The 15,097-nt window shown below is 35.2% G+C and overlaps 1 protein-coding gene across 3 annotated transcripts in view; it reads left to right on the plus strand.

The window, feature by feature from the left end:
- PCDH7 (protocadherin 7) overlaps positions 1 to 15,097 on the plus strand; it is a 428,058-nt gene that overhangs the window by 58,193 nt on the left and 354,768 nt on the right. Inside the window, exon 2 of one of the 3 annotated variants that reach the window (XM_019553185.1) lies at positions 933 to 2,195. The exons of the other annotated variants lie outside the window; for them this stretch is intronic. Coding sequence (XP_019408730.1) covers positions 933 to 1,010 — 78 coding nt within the window. The 3' untranslated portion in view covers positions 1,011 to 2,195. Of the gene's footprint in view, positions 1 to 932; positions 2,196 to 15,097 lie in introns of those variants that run through there. 3 annotated transcript variants of the gene reach the window in all.

A 15,097-nucleotide genomic window follows, 5' to 3' on the forward strand; every position in this document is an offset into this window, starting at 1 on the left:
TTAAGAAATAAACTCTGAGGGGTGCAAAATGAACACACATACACACATACACAAAGTAATAAAATAAACCCCCCAAATCAAGAAAAATAAGGTACATGATGGATCTTAACTGATCTTTTTGTAAGACCTGTTTGTGCGTGACAGAATTTCAGGGTTAGTATTTTTGGAAGGATGAATTGTTTTTGAATGATATTTTAATAACTTTTCTTTAACTACATATTGGATAGAAATGGCTTTCTTTTAATATTAGATATGCATGTCTTTTTGCTGCATCATTTATCTCATATTGATTGTAACACTTCAGGGAAACCCATTTCCCATTAATTATTCATTTTCTTTATATGCATCTTGCAGTATAAAGGCAGTACTTAATACATGGCACTTTCATAGTGCTCTGCACTTTCATAGCATTGCTCAGTATCACAGGGCATTGTTGCATTTACGATTTTGCCTTCCACAGTTGTCTTTTCTTCTCTCTAATGTCCCTATTTTAACTTTGCTTCTCTAAGTCACCTAATATTAGTGACCCACTGTACCATTAATTTAAATCTTTTGGGGAGAGACAGCAATGTTAGTCACTGATACTTGGAAGATTCATATTGTTTCTAGTTCTGTGACAAAGCAGGTGCAGGAATAATAGCTAAGGATGTGAAGGAAGCAGAACTTAGCACAATTCTCCTGCTGTGTGCTATAAAACCAGTCTATTACTGGACTTTCTGCTTTTGATTTAAATTATCCTTATACTGTTAAATAGTATGTTACATTGTTATGACTATTTCATTGTAATGTAGTTATCTTATGGAGTATGCTTGGACTTAATGAAGAGAAGAGGATTCTCTGTGTTCAGTTGGGAAATCCATGCTATAGGATTAGGGTAGCTAAACCCTGCTCACATCCCGGTAAGCAGACATATATTTTTGTATTTTTTATAGGTGGATACAGTGCAGACTACGCAGTCCCCTGGCCACATTGAGGAATCGTGTAAAATGAATGTATATGCTCGTAAGTGAAATATTTATAAATGAAGCTCCAACTCCAATGTGTGTTGGATCATAAAGCATGTGAACCCTGCTTATTGCCATATTAAGAAATCGATTCCCAGGAGGCAGGGCCACTGCGGAACTAGGAGGACATTCAAAGCAAAGCTCTTTTTTTCAGAACAAAACAAAATAAATATAAGTCAAAATTTTGGATTATTAAAACAAAGAATTGTGCAAACAAGAGATTCAGATTACCTCTTGGATGTATTCAGGATGTTTCTGAACTGATTCAAGATTTCAAAACTGAAAATGAAGGGATGTGAGAAAGGTTTTGTAAACTGAAGTCATCATCCATGGAAGAACAAATGCTTACTTAGGACTTAAGTATGACCTGGACAACAAGACATTTTGCCTTCAATCTGTCTTTGAAAGCATTGAAATGTTGCAACTGAATTTGATCAGATTTTTCCTTCACTTAGTAACTGGGCACTGGGTAGGGATGAGTTGAGTTTTCTGTGGTTGACATGAGCAACTTATTATGGGGTGTTGAGGGAAAAGAAATATAAACTTGAGGAGATGCTAGATCAACAAAGAACATGGAACCTATACCTCAGAACTGAATTCCTGGAAAACCAGATACAGTCCCATTTTTAAAAAATCTTTGAACTACCTGAAGAGAGGAAGAAGATTGATATCCTCTGGATTTTACTGAGAAATGGCTGCAAAAGGAATTCAAATTATATATGCAGAAGAAACCAAAATATGCTACATGGTGCTGTCACATACGCAGAAATCATTCTTCAACATTTCTATTTTTTTACTTTAATTAAGAAACATTGAGTAATCCATATGGATAAGACACTCTGAAGTATTGAAAAGAAATGACCTTCCTGTGATTTGAGCAACTGCACAGAGAAAGGATTTTCATTTGTTTAAATGAAAACTGCATGATAGGTGATTCTTCTTAAATTTCTAGTCCCTGTTAAGCTAAATATATCATATAAATACAAAGACTATATTTTGGTACCCAAGAGATTAAAAAATATATTTGGACACCACAATGTTATTACATTATTTTATGACATAGGTGAGGGTTAATAAGGCTGAATACTCTGTGCTTAAATGTTAGATTCACATCGTTCATCCTTATCTTAAGTAACAGAAAACGGAATAAGTAAGTATTAATAAATGTTTCAAACTGCTTCTCTGCTGAACTGTAGGGTGTAACTTTGGTTTATTCCAATTTTTGGTCTAAATCTGGTGTAGTTGTATGAGAAAACTATGTTGTATTCTATTATTAATGATTCATATATTCTATCACCTGCCTTCACAATATGCCTTTGGAACTACAACGCTGAGGACTACATCTTTCCTTTTGGTTTCTATGCATCTAACTCTGAATTAGCTCACCCTTTGGGTCTATCGTTTTGGAACTGTCTGCCCCTTTCTCCACTTGTGGTAATCAATATCAAGTGGTGGAATTTCTGATATGGTAGAGGTTTTGACCTCTTCATTGTATTAAGAACATATTATCAAAGTCTGTATACTTCTAATGTATTGCTTTTTTTCTGTAAGCAAAATCAATAGGCAAAATTAAAATATTAATAACAATTCATTCTTTTTTGAATTGCTTCATATTTTATATACATATTTTGTTTATTTTAAAAATTACTGATACAGAAAGGCATCATAAGCTGCAGTAATGCTGAATAGAATATATAGCTATAAAGTACAGAAGGGAATAAGCAAAATGAAGAGCTAAAGAAATAAGAAATGAGGGGTGACAGAGAGAGATTGAGAGAGAATAAAACAAGAAAGAAAATGGAGAAAAAAAGAAAAAATAGTGTCTGTCCTTGTTGTGATGTGTTCGTCAAAAACATCATAGGAAACCATCAAAACTAGAACTACCACTAGTTCTCCAGCTTCTTTAGTTTTTAGGCTACTTTTCCAGCCATTTTGCCTGGATCCACCAGCATCTCTAGTCACCCAAACATACTGCTGCTTAGTTCTCAAATTACTTAATTCAGTGAGTCACAAAGGAAAGCATATATGAATTAATTGTTATCCACAACATGCTTTGTTGTGGACCGACAAAAATCATATTTTACACTTGCTATCCCATACAGGTATGCCTGCAGAATGGCAAGCATAAAAAAACTTAGAGAAAATAAAGATTTCTCCTTTGTTTGGCATGAAATAAAAGATTCTGTGCTTCTGAAAAAGACCGTTCACAACTAGGTATCAAATGAAGAAGAAGCACCCATTATCCTGTTTCATTAGAATGTGCCTCTTAATGACTATGTCCTTGTGAAGTCTTCAGACTGAGAAACTGACTGCTAAAAATATCAGATTTTTCACCACTGTCTCTAAAAATAATGTATTTGGGAACAATTCTTTCATAAGGTAGAATGCTTAAAATGCTAAGGTGACGTGTTCTTTTACATATTGTCCGCTCACCCCTTCACTTAATATTGTAATGTTAACAGGAGTTGTTCCTGCTCATTGAGAAGATTTTAAAGCTCACATTTCACATAATGATTTACAAATCATCTATGTCTAAGCATATGATTCTATATGAATCTATATTTACAGGTCATTAACTGCTACCATCTCCCTAATATATGAATGGGGTGAGGAAAATCTTTAAAATAGGACCTAATAGACAAATTCATTTTCTTAATTAAGAGGTGTGAGTTAACTCTGGCACAATCATACTGGTATAACTCCCACATAGAAGAAATGGGATTATACAGATATAAAAACAGTCCATGTGAGTCAAGCCCAAAGAAAAAGTAATTTCATACTGAAGCAATTTGAATGACCTTTTCTCTGTTTTGGAAAGCCTATCATATGCAAGATCTGACAAAGCATTGCTAATCACTCAATTTAATTATTTGGCCCAGAGAAAAATGGAGCCAAGAGACATAAACATGGATATAATATGTTGGACTTCTTTCTCTATAACTGTTGATGGCCATGTCAACAGCAACACTGAGACAGTATAGAGAATAGAAATCCAGCATCTGTATTCTTTTGGAGTAGGAGCATCCTCCTCAAAGTATTCTGCTTTGGTTGGGGACCTGGGGAAAATTAGGTTTAATTAACTACCTGTTGAATGTGTCTCTTTTCCATGTCCATGCAACCTCTATTAGGTCAGTAGAAGTGAATTGATATCCTATTTTCTATACTTAACGTCCTGCTCAGAAGCAATTAACAGCAGAGGATCCTTGAAGATATGTTGTATAACTACTGTAATGTTCAGATTTCACAGAGTTTAGCAGCCAAGTGGCTCACATGGAAAAAAAACACTTTCGTTTTTGCCTCCTGCTATCATTCCAATGGGGAAAGGTCACGCCAAGCAGTGGGTGGCCAAATGAAAGAGGATTCTTTTCCTGTATGACATCAACTTGCAAGACTGTGAATTTCAGAATTACAAGATGTTATAAAGCTTTTTTTCTACAACTGCTCCTTTCCTTCTGGCCTCCTACTGCTGCTTCATTGTTGGAGAAAATCTTTTTGCTGTAAGAGCAAGCTAGCAAAAATTTCTATGTGACAAGTGAAATTTCACTTTCTTTTTGGTATTGTCATAGATGGGGAAGTAAGTCTGGTCCATACCTGTCTCATTTTCCTAAGCTTTGAAGATTTCAGTTAGGCCTTTAAAGGAAAATTTGACCTGCCTTATTCACATTAGCAATCCACTGAAGCCAGAAAAAAACTACTTACGTGAGTAAAATGAAGACGATCTTTCCCTTATTGCCATTTTATTTTTTTACTTATATATTTTCCACCATAATATTAAAAAACAGTAAGTGCTACTAACTGTCTGGGTAGTTGGGATATGCTATCACTACCAATATATTTTTAAATGTTATAAAAGTAATTATTTGGAGTGAAATAAAAGTGGCAGTGGTGGGAGAGTCAAATTTTGCTACCCTATTTTTTTGTTTTCGGTTTTAGCTACCTATACTTCTGTGGGTCTCATATTTCCTTCAGCCAATGGTGACATTCCCATGATGCCAACAGCTCGGCTAGTTTGCTGTCAAGGAACATAGAACCATCTACATAATAGCCAGTTTGATAAGATAGCTATAAAACCTAAACTAAAAGTTTAAATGTAACAAACTTCCCATCTAGGCTACATTCTAAGCTACAAATGAACAGCATAATTTAATTTGAATAATGTTTTTCGTGAAAGGTCATTAAATAACTTAAAATCTCCCTTTGAGATTTCAGACTTATTATAAAATCTGTGTTCCTAACCTTACTGAAAACTCCATCATGGGCATTGAGCGAGGTGTATAAGGAGAAATATGGATTCAGTGACTTCCCACTCACATGCAGTGATAAGACAAGGTTTAAGATAACACTAATTTTATTCCTTGGGAAGGGTTTTGCTAAGTATTGTTGATGACTAGTAAAAAATGATGTTTCAGTCTCTGTTGCAATAACTGCATCTACATTTTGAAGTTATACTTATTAAGTATACTTATGGGCTTAACATGATCTATCTATCTATCTATCTGTCTATCTGTGTATCAATCTGTGTGTGTGTGTGTTTATTATTTACTTATTTATTTTCCTAGTGGGAAATACATTTAATCTGTTGTACTCACAGGCATTATATTTGCCTTTTGACATAACACTTTCGGTTCATTTTCACTAGCTGAATAAGTATTCTCAATTTCTACACAGTCATAAATGTTTAAAGGTAATCTGCAAATATAAAAATCCCTTAAAAAATTATCATGTTAATAGGATAGTGTGATGAATGCCTCAAATAACTTTCTGCAGCAGTATGAACATGCCTACACAATTTCAGTGCTTAAAATCAAGCTATTTATTTCAGTTAGAACATGGCAGAAAATATCTAAAACCACAATCTAATTACTCCTCTCCATTATACTCTGGCCTACCATTCTAATACTGGGTTTCCCCTTTGATCTGCAGTTCTCAGTGGCAAGATCTATTTATTAGTCACAAGAAAGAGCATTAGCTCTTCTTTTGGGGAAAACAGAACAGTTTATCCTGCTTCTTGGCAACTGCATGCAGTGTGGAGTATTTGGACCTCATGTAGTCTGCAGAGCTCAAGGAAACTAATATTTTCAAATTTCGTTCAAATTTTTGCTACCTTGTATATTTTCCTCTGAAATCAGATTTTTTTTTTAAAAAAAACCTTTAATCCAGGGTCAACGATGAATGTCAACATTTACCCTGACATACAAAAAACTAGAACTCTTGGTTTCAAAATTATACCTTTTATTAGACCAGCTGGAAAATGGCAAGAAAATTGTCCTTTTCTGCAAGCTTTCAGGATCAAAGTCCCTTCATCAGGCTCTGGGAAAAGTGTAGATTGTACAAGGTGTTTTTCCTGAGAAGATTAAAATTAAAATGTTTACCCTGAGAATATTAAAAAAAAAAATATTAAGCTTACATCTATATTTTTTCTTTTGCCCTAAAAAATATAATTATATAATATAAATGTGATTCTAGAATATAAAGCTTGCGGGTTTGTTTTTTTGTGGCTATTCATAATAAATACCTACACAGTCACTTTGTTATTTTCAAAGTGTTTTAAAGTTTCAGTTGCTAATGTTTATTCATTTTCTTTTTTCTGATAGGGATTCTAAGTCAGAGGTATTAAAATGTTTTTCTAAAGCCACAGAGGGCACATCCACATGAGACACTGACTGTGCGGTAGCCAAATAATACTGTGCAGTAGCGTGTCACAGCACGGATTGTATTAATACACTACTGCACAGTAGTATTAGGCTACTGCACAGTAGTGTCACTTAAAAGACATTCTCCAGTGCTACTGCATAGTAACTCTTGTTACTGCATGTTTATTTAGAACAAGTACTAAATAAATGCGCAGTAACCACTGTGCAGTAGCATCTCGTGTAGGCATGTTCAGATGGATCTAATGTCATAGTTCATATAAGGTGTTCTTAAATATACAGAGCACTGGTCTTCCTAATAAAACACAGAACACTTAAAGCAATAAAAGGCCAGGGGGACAACTTTTTATGGAGTATAGTAATTTAAAGTGAAAAATTATCAGACAGCCGGTATATAACCTGTAATGCTGTATGAGCATAAAGCCAGCTGACATCCACCATGTGCTTTAGGTATAGATATGATACAGCAGATTGCAAACCAAATCCATTAGCTTTCCTGAGGAGTCTGTTTTATGTGCACATTAGTGAGTTCTTCTATTCCACTATCCCCACTCATAGAGCTCCTCTTCCCAAACCTGTACAAAAGTTATGGGAATGATCATCATTGCAATCAACTTACTTTTACTGTAAATAACTCTTTCCAATTGCAGTTATAATATCAAATGCTTCAGGCATAATGTATAATGAAAAATATCTGCACTGAGCAATTGCCTGAATACAACTCTCAGCTAGGATCTCTCTTCCCTTTACCCATGACTGAGAACATGCAAGCATAGAAAAATGTTCCTTTCCAATTAATCCTGGGATGCAGAGCAGAGAATCATTTCAACAAGGGAATGGAAAAAATTCCAAAATCCATTGGTATCTTCTTTAAGACAGGATTCTTTGGATACAAGATCTTGCTGCAATCTTCTTTATATCTGTTACCTATGCTGAAAAGAGAAACTAGTCACCATAGTCAATTTCCAGCCCAGGAGACACAGGAAAAATGAAAAGGAGAGGAATTTAGGTCACATAAAATCAGCCTCAATAAACTTTTTGGCACCATGAAATAAGAAAACAAAAGGGCAACAGTAGTAGCAGCGTAAGAGTTTTATGTTTGCTTTAATGTTACAAGGAACTCCTTTCATAAAACAAGTATAATATTTCTAACTTACAGGTCGTTTGGTATTACAGTGAATAAAATCCGAAGGGGGAATATGTTGTTTTTGAAAAGAGCTAATATTTGGAATGTATTACCTGAGAAAACATTTTGTTTTATATTTCATATATAATTGTATTTAAAATAAATCCAATTATGTTTTATAATTCTTTTTTAAGGTTTAATTATTTGTTTATGTTACATTTATCTTACATTTACACATTGTGTAGCGTTTATGCTGAGGAAAGTGGCAAGACCAGAACTTGGATTATGCGCGGGGGGGGGGGGACACAAACAAACAGGCTGTATTTAACACAAAAATGCTCAAAGCACTTACTGGCTGTGAAAAATCCTACCTTTTGAATTCTTCCTGGGTAATTAAGTCTAGATTTTTATTTTCAGCACAGTCATGTAAAGTAGGCTATTCCAGGAGAAACCATAAGATGCTTAGTGAGTTAGAGAAATGCCTCTGCATCACAAATATCCCTTTGCCTTTTATCCTGGCTTCTGCTGTTACAGACCAGTGAGTGGTAAGGAATGGTATAGGCCAAAAAAAGATATCTTTCTTTGTTCTCCACCTTTACCTGCCCATTTCTCCACCACCTGGTCCAAAGAAGAAATTAGGTTTACTCATATATATTCATTTAGCCTCAGGATCTGGGTAGCTCTTGTAAACATTGTGTAGGTTAGAGCCTCATGTTCACATATGACGTTTAAACCAAAATTAAATATTATTGTTTTTAAGCAACTTGTACAGAAAAGTACAGAAAAACATTCCCATTCAAAGTTTAATATCATTTAACAGAAATCATGTTCAGCTTGAAATATCTCATGTCATTAAAACATTTAGGATCTGATACAAACTAAAAGGTCAGAATGTTCTCAGATTATGCATATGTGAAGTCTTCAGCAGTATCACAATGTCAATTTACTGGAAGGCAAGAAAAATGTATTGTTGTATGTATGGGCACAGGTCTTAGAAACTGGAGATCTAGATGTGGTAAAGATGTTCAAAAAAGTGCTCTAACCTGAAGTGCTTTATTTTGATATCACATCCATCAAGTGTTAACCTAGAGTTTGATCTGCCATTTTTCAAGTGCTCTGTGAGCTGTGAACATCTGCTCAGTTATGGCTTTAGAATACTTTCTGTGGGCTTAACATGCAATAGGTATAAATTCTGTACGGGCCCCCTAGAGTTTTTTCTTATTTATGCTGCTGATATCCTCTTCTGTAGGGGACTATAGTTTCCTTACCTGTAAAATGGAGAATACGAATGGAAATTATCTTTTGAGTGATGTTGTACATATTAATCTCTTATTTCTTTACGATCTGCTCATATGCTGTTTTGATGAAGAACTTAGCATCTATAAACTGCTTCTTGGTCAAATAATTGATAGAAATTACATTATTTTTCATCACTATGCATCATACTATAGGTATGATGCCTCAGTGTTTTTAATCAGGGTATGAATTTTACTGTTAGATGTGGAATTTGAGTATATTTATTTATATTTTACCTTCTGATGGCTGTGAAAGGTGATGGGATTGACATTACTAGAAGCTGCAGACTTCCAATAAATGGACAAAAGATGCAGTGGGGAGGTAATCTACTTATTAGTAGTAGCATATCATTGATTATATCGTGGCTGTTCATTTGGTGGTCTGTAGGCTGTATGTGGCCTGGGAGGGCTTAAATTGAGACCCCCAGGTTCCCACATGGCCACTGCTCCCCACATTGCTCCAACTGCAGAAGCAGCTGGGGCTTCTGGGCTCCCTTCCTCTGGTTTATCCTTCCCCACCCCGGGAGGTGGGATGGTACAGTGTGGCAAAGCCTGCAATGCAAGAGAAGCCTAAGGTCTGGGGCACCTCAGAGGCACGGTGCAGCAGAGGAGCCTGTGGCTGGTAAATTAAGGGTGATGAAGAGTGCCAAGCCATGTGGTGCAGTGAGGAGCACCCTGTCACTTGGTGCAGTGGTAGTAGGGGTTTTGGGATGCATGGTACAGTGGGGGTGAGGGATATGGGTTTGGGAATTCATTTCATATGCAGGAAGAAGAAAAGTAGAGGGCCCAAACACATTAATGAGAGAAAGATACAAATACTGCCATGATAATTGTGTGACAGCATTATAGTATCTGAAACCCAGATCGTCAGTGGTTTCTTAGCACTTACGATGCCTAAAGAAGTTTGAGAATCCAGGCCTGAGAATCTAGTTTGAGAATGTCTTGCTGTAAGTCAAAACAGAAATTAATCTTATTAGCTCCTTAGAAGATGTGACTTGCGTGATAACATCTAAGTTTAGGAACTCGAGTACTGAGTTCATTTCATTGTTGTCTTTTCAGCAGTTTTTCTCTCTAATACTTAAATACTTAATTAAAACCTTGTCTGCCTATGTCATTAGACCAACGCAGCTACAGCCAATACCCCTAAATACTCTTTGAATATTTTTGTTTCTAAATGTAAATCAAGCCCTTTGTTCCCAACCCGTGTTCCCAACCCTGTTTAAGCCAGAGTTAGGTCTTCAACAGTATGGCTTTTAGAAAAAGGACAGTGGGGTTATTTTTTGTTTCTTTGGGTTTTTTTGTGAATTGTTGAGCACATTGAAGCTTTCAGTAAGCAATAATAATACAAATAGTACTATTAGTACTACTAAGTTCAGTATCAATGACAGCTACGTTACTAAAATGGTAGGATGTCACTTAAGAAATGTACTATGGATTCAGAATATGGCATTACATTATAAATATATTGAATTTTATTTCATTCTTTTTTGCATCATGTGTGAAGTACTGCAATGCAGCCTTCCTCTGTTTGCTTTGTTTGAATCACTGTCATTGACATTACAACTATCAGTGAGCAGTTCTATGCAGACTTTTGACTCCATTGAAAATTTGCAGTCATACTAGGCTGAATTTTTACAAATTTACAGTTTCTATATTTTTCTTCCTGATGATTTCTTCTTGGTGATTTTTCTCAATGATTACATAAAATTGCTCATAGCACATGAAACTGAATGTTTTGGTTCTAATTATAACATTCAGAACCTCTTAAGGAAAGGATTGTTTTCCAGAAATAGGGCTGGGAATTGTGGGAAGTAAAGTATTAATACCAGTGCCCCTTTTTAAATGAAATTTCTGATCCCTTATGATAACAAAAGGTGATTTATTAGGAAGGTTTAAAATAAGATTGAAAAGTTTTAAAATGCCATTCAATCTAAAAACACCTTTAGTTAATCCAGTTCAGTATATTCCTATGTTCTTACCTGCATCAGTAAAATAAATACTGCAGTTCTGACACCATCAGTTAAGCTATGCTCTTCTCAAAAGAGCAACGTATAATATTGTGGTTTAACATATAGACTAGGGAAGTAAAAATCAGGAGCTCTGTGTTGGCTTCGTAATCATTTTGCTGCATTGCTATGTGGTCTAATGAAATTAGCCTGACCATTCTGTACCTTTACTGACCTATCTATTGAATGGATATAAAATATTTTCTTACCTCACAGAACACTGTGAAAATTACTTAAATAGGGGTGAATCATGGTTAAATGGGTGTCAGCAGAAATTTGACATTTGAGATTTAGGCCTTATTATTTGGGAAGTGGTTGGAAATATTTTTCCAAAAAAAAAAGGTAAGTGCTTTGATATTTCAGTTTCAAAAATCTGGAAAACAGAACAATACATTTAGATTTGCCTTTGAAAAAATAATAGATACTGCTTTTTTTCATTTATCAGCACAACAGAATGACAGTGAATGAACCAGAACATGTAATCACCTCAGCTTTTTCAAGTGTATCAGAAACATAGTTAAATCTACTTCTTCTAGCGGCTATGATCCTTTTGAGCCTCCAACACCCTGCTGCTACAAAGATGCTAGAATGAACTTCACTGAGAAAGACTTAAAACTGCAATGGCAGGAAATAGGTAGGAACTACATTTAGGGTGAAATTTTCAGGAACACGTAACATTGGCCTAATTCAGAATTGGGCTAGTTCTCAGTATTTTGGAAAATGCCACCCTTAAGTGCCAAAGCAGGAAGCAGATGGCTATCCATATCCTGTGATAACCACAGTCTGATTTGTGCCAGTGTGAATTCAGTGTAGGCAGCAGGTGGGGTGGTTCTGGACATCTGTATCATCTCACTAGCCTGTGCATCTGTCTCTCAGAGTCCTTTCAGCTGCAGGGGTTGCTTCGCTGTATGGCATGGCCAGGAAAGAAAAGGCAATTGGAATTTTAGTCCCAGAGACAGACATCAGTGACTGGCATTTGTTGCTGAATTTTATCTTACCAACTGTATTTATTTTTCTGTTTGTCAGCAGACCTTTTAATGTGCCTGTATCTAAAAAGGTAGCCTACATTTTCAAAATTTCATTGCATCCCTGTACATTGCTGCATTTTATTTTATGCTTTAGGACTGAATATGAACATATTGCAAGCTTTAGAGTCTTGGAAAAATAAACTGAAAAATGTCTACAGCTGAAGCCTTATCACATTTAAAAAGGAAGGTCAATTTATTGTTGGATATTTTGATATATGTATTTTTAAATACATTGAAATTATGTTGAAGAGATCTGGAATCTATGTGACTGGGATGGCTGCCAAACAGCTTTCCTTCACCTATGATCTTATTCAAATTAATACTGCAATATCATAAGTAGCTTTAGTCCTTCCATAATCTGCTCTTAGTAGGAGAAAGAAATGTGGTCCATATGGTAACTTGGAGGATCAATTTCAAATTATTTCCAGGCCAAAACCAAATAAACATATATATATATATATATATATATATATATATGTATATGTATATGTGTGTGTGTGTGTGTGTGTGTGTGTATTCAATTATGAATTGTTTCCATCCAAGAATAATTTCTGCTTACATATACATTTTCTGTTTACTTTAGTAACCCCTGAACCACTGATTTCATGGTGACCTCTTCTAGTTTAGTTTAGAACAGTGATTTTCAACCTGTGGTCCATGGACCCCTGGAGGTCCACAGACTATGTCTAAGGGGTCTGTGAAAGATGACTATGACCAATCAAAAGCATGTGAATACCCACACTTGCAATTCAAAGAATTCCATACTTCCATTCAACATTCCCAAAGGGGTCCACATCTCCATTCAACAATTTTTAGGGGTCCACAAATGGAAAAAGGTTGAAAACCGCATTTGGTTTAGAACATTTGAAACTTCCAGGCATGGTTTTGAAATGTTCTAGGTTAGAACAGGAGGTGATCTGTCTTGGCTGGTTTTGTCAGTGTTTTTAGGGCCTTACCTAAACTTACTGGAATAAATGCAAAGATAGCTCATTTATATGATTGGCTTTGGACCATGTCCTTAGTCTGGAAAACAAATTAATAAGGTGACTGGTGCAATTAATCGAGAGAGAGAGAGAGAGAGAGAGAGAGAGAGAGAGAGAGAAGGATTTGTCTAAAATGGTTAGTATTATTCTACCTTTTTCAGCGCTTCTTTTAAAAACTCATTCTTTCATGTACTGACATAAACCTACTAATAAACAAATAGAATATATTCTACCTTTTTGACTGTTTTACAAGCTTTCACTTATTAAATTTCTCTCAAAGGGATAAATGTAAAGTACTACATGTATCCGTGGGGGAAAAAACTAAAAACCAAAACAAAACATTGAATTCTACAGACCTCATAGTCATCAGTGTGATATGAAGTATACTGTTATGGTTCTTGAACTAGTCACGAAGAGTAATATGCATTAGGATAATCATAATTTTTAATTCATTTTATAGCTATGTATTGATCTGTCGCAATATTATATGTTGCCAAGAGACAACTGTAGCTGCTTAAAAAAGAATATACTTTTAGTTGAAACAATACAAGCAAGTCACTCAGCAGAACTGATGACAGGAATGCAGATCTAATAGTTAATTGTCAGGGCCAACTGATGGGGTCCTCTGCAACACAGAATTCCAATCAACCTATATACAGTCTTCCTTATTACAAAGGAGGGATGACACTGTTTGTCAGAAACTGCTGGCTTCTAGCAGATTGACTGTATACTTCCAGAACAGTATTAAAAAGTGGAACAAGAGTCATGAAAATATTGGGCTATAAAAGACATACAACCTCCTCTATTATATTTTCTCTTTGTAGACTGCAACAGGTAGAAATACAAGAAGAATTGAAATTATATAAACTATTTGCTTAAATGTCAATTACATTTTCAGCGATATCTCTACTTGTCACTTAAAGCTTTTCATATGACTATTTTTATTATGTTTTAATAATTACATGATTTTTCTTTTAGCAATATGTGTGATTTGGATAATAAAATGGATTTTCAGAGGCTTTCAAAAATACCATTATTTTTGGATCATTATGTATTAAATAAGTACCAGCCTGTATGTGGGGGTTAATGTATGCATACCACTTGGAACTTACTTAGTATCATTATGCAATTCACAGATGTTTTATTATTCATAGTACTGTGCATTCATAGCTTTCTGTAGTCACTGTTGTGCAAAATCTAATGAGGGAAAGCCTGTGCAAGTCCTTTGCTGGTCTTTTACCCTTGTCAAACTCTTATTCAGTCATTTCAAGGTGCAAACAGTAGGATATGGTTCCCTTTACTGATAAATTTGCTGTTTGACAGATGAAGTGGAAAGTAAACAAACACAAACTTTTTTTTTAAATTTGTATATTTTTATTTCCTCCTTTTAAACTATAGTATTTGGGGGAGAACACCAAACAATTTGGTCCTTCACCATATTCCAGATTATGCAGTGCTGTACCTGTGTGAAGTACATCTATAACTTTATCAGATCAGAATGGTGGGGTTTTTTTAACCAGTTTGTACAGGTTAAAATGTCCATAGAGTATAAGAATTAGAATATAACCAAGAAAAATGAAGTAGTTCATTATATACTTTTTTTAACTTTAAGGCAAATTGGAAATATTTTCTGAAGCTTGTGTTTATACTGATTCTGATAGATTGTGTTTATACTGATTGTACTAGGCTTAGGGAAAGAAATTATACATAAACTTGTATAAGTGATTGGAAACTGTTTCAAATCTGTAACACTACAGAAGATCCATGCACATAAAACACTTTCAAAATGGCTGAAACCAAGTTAAGATGAACCCAGATGGATGTAGTATCAGATTTAGCTGATTTAGGTTAAATTGGTTTATTGAACTTCTGATCCAGATTCCGTCCAGATGCAAGTTAACTCACAGTCCCCCCACATTCCAGGATGCTTTGCACCTCCCCTGCAAAGCCTGCAAATCCTGTAGGGTCGTCAGACTAGCTAGCCCGGCCCCCCCCCCCCCCCCC

Source organism: Crocodylus porosus, unplaced genomic scaffold, assembly GCF_001723895.1.
Source record: "Crocodylus porosus isolate Cpor-Errol unplaced genomic scaffold, CroPor_comp1, whole genome shotgun sequence".
NCBI lineage: Eukaryota > Metazoa > Chordata > Crocodylia > Crocodylidae > Crocodylus > Crocodylus porosus.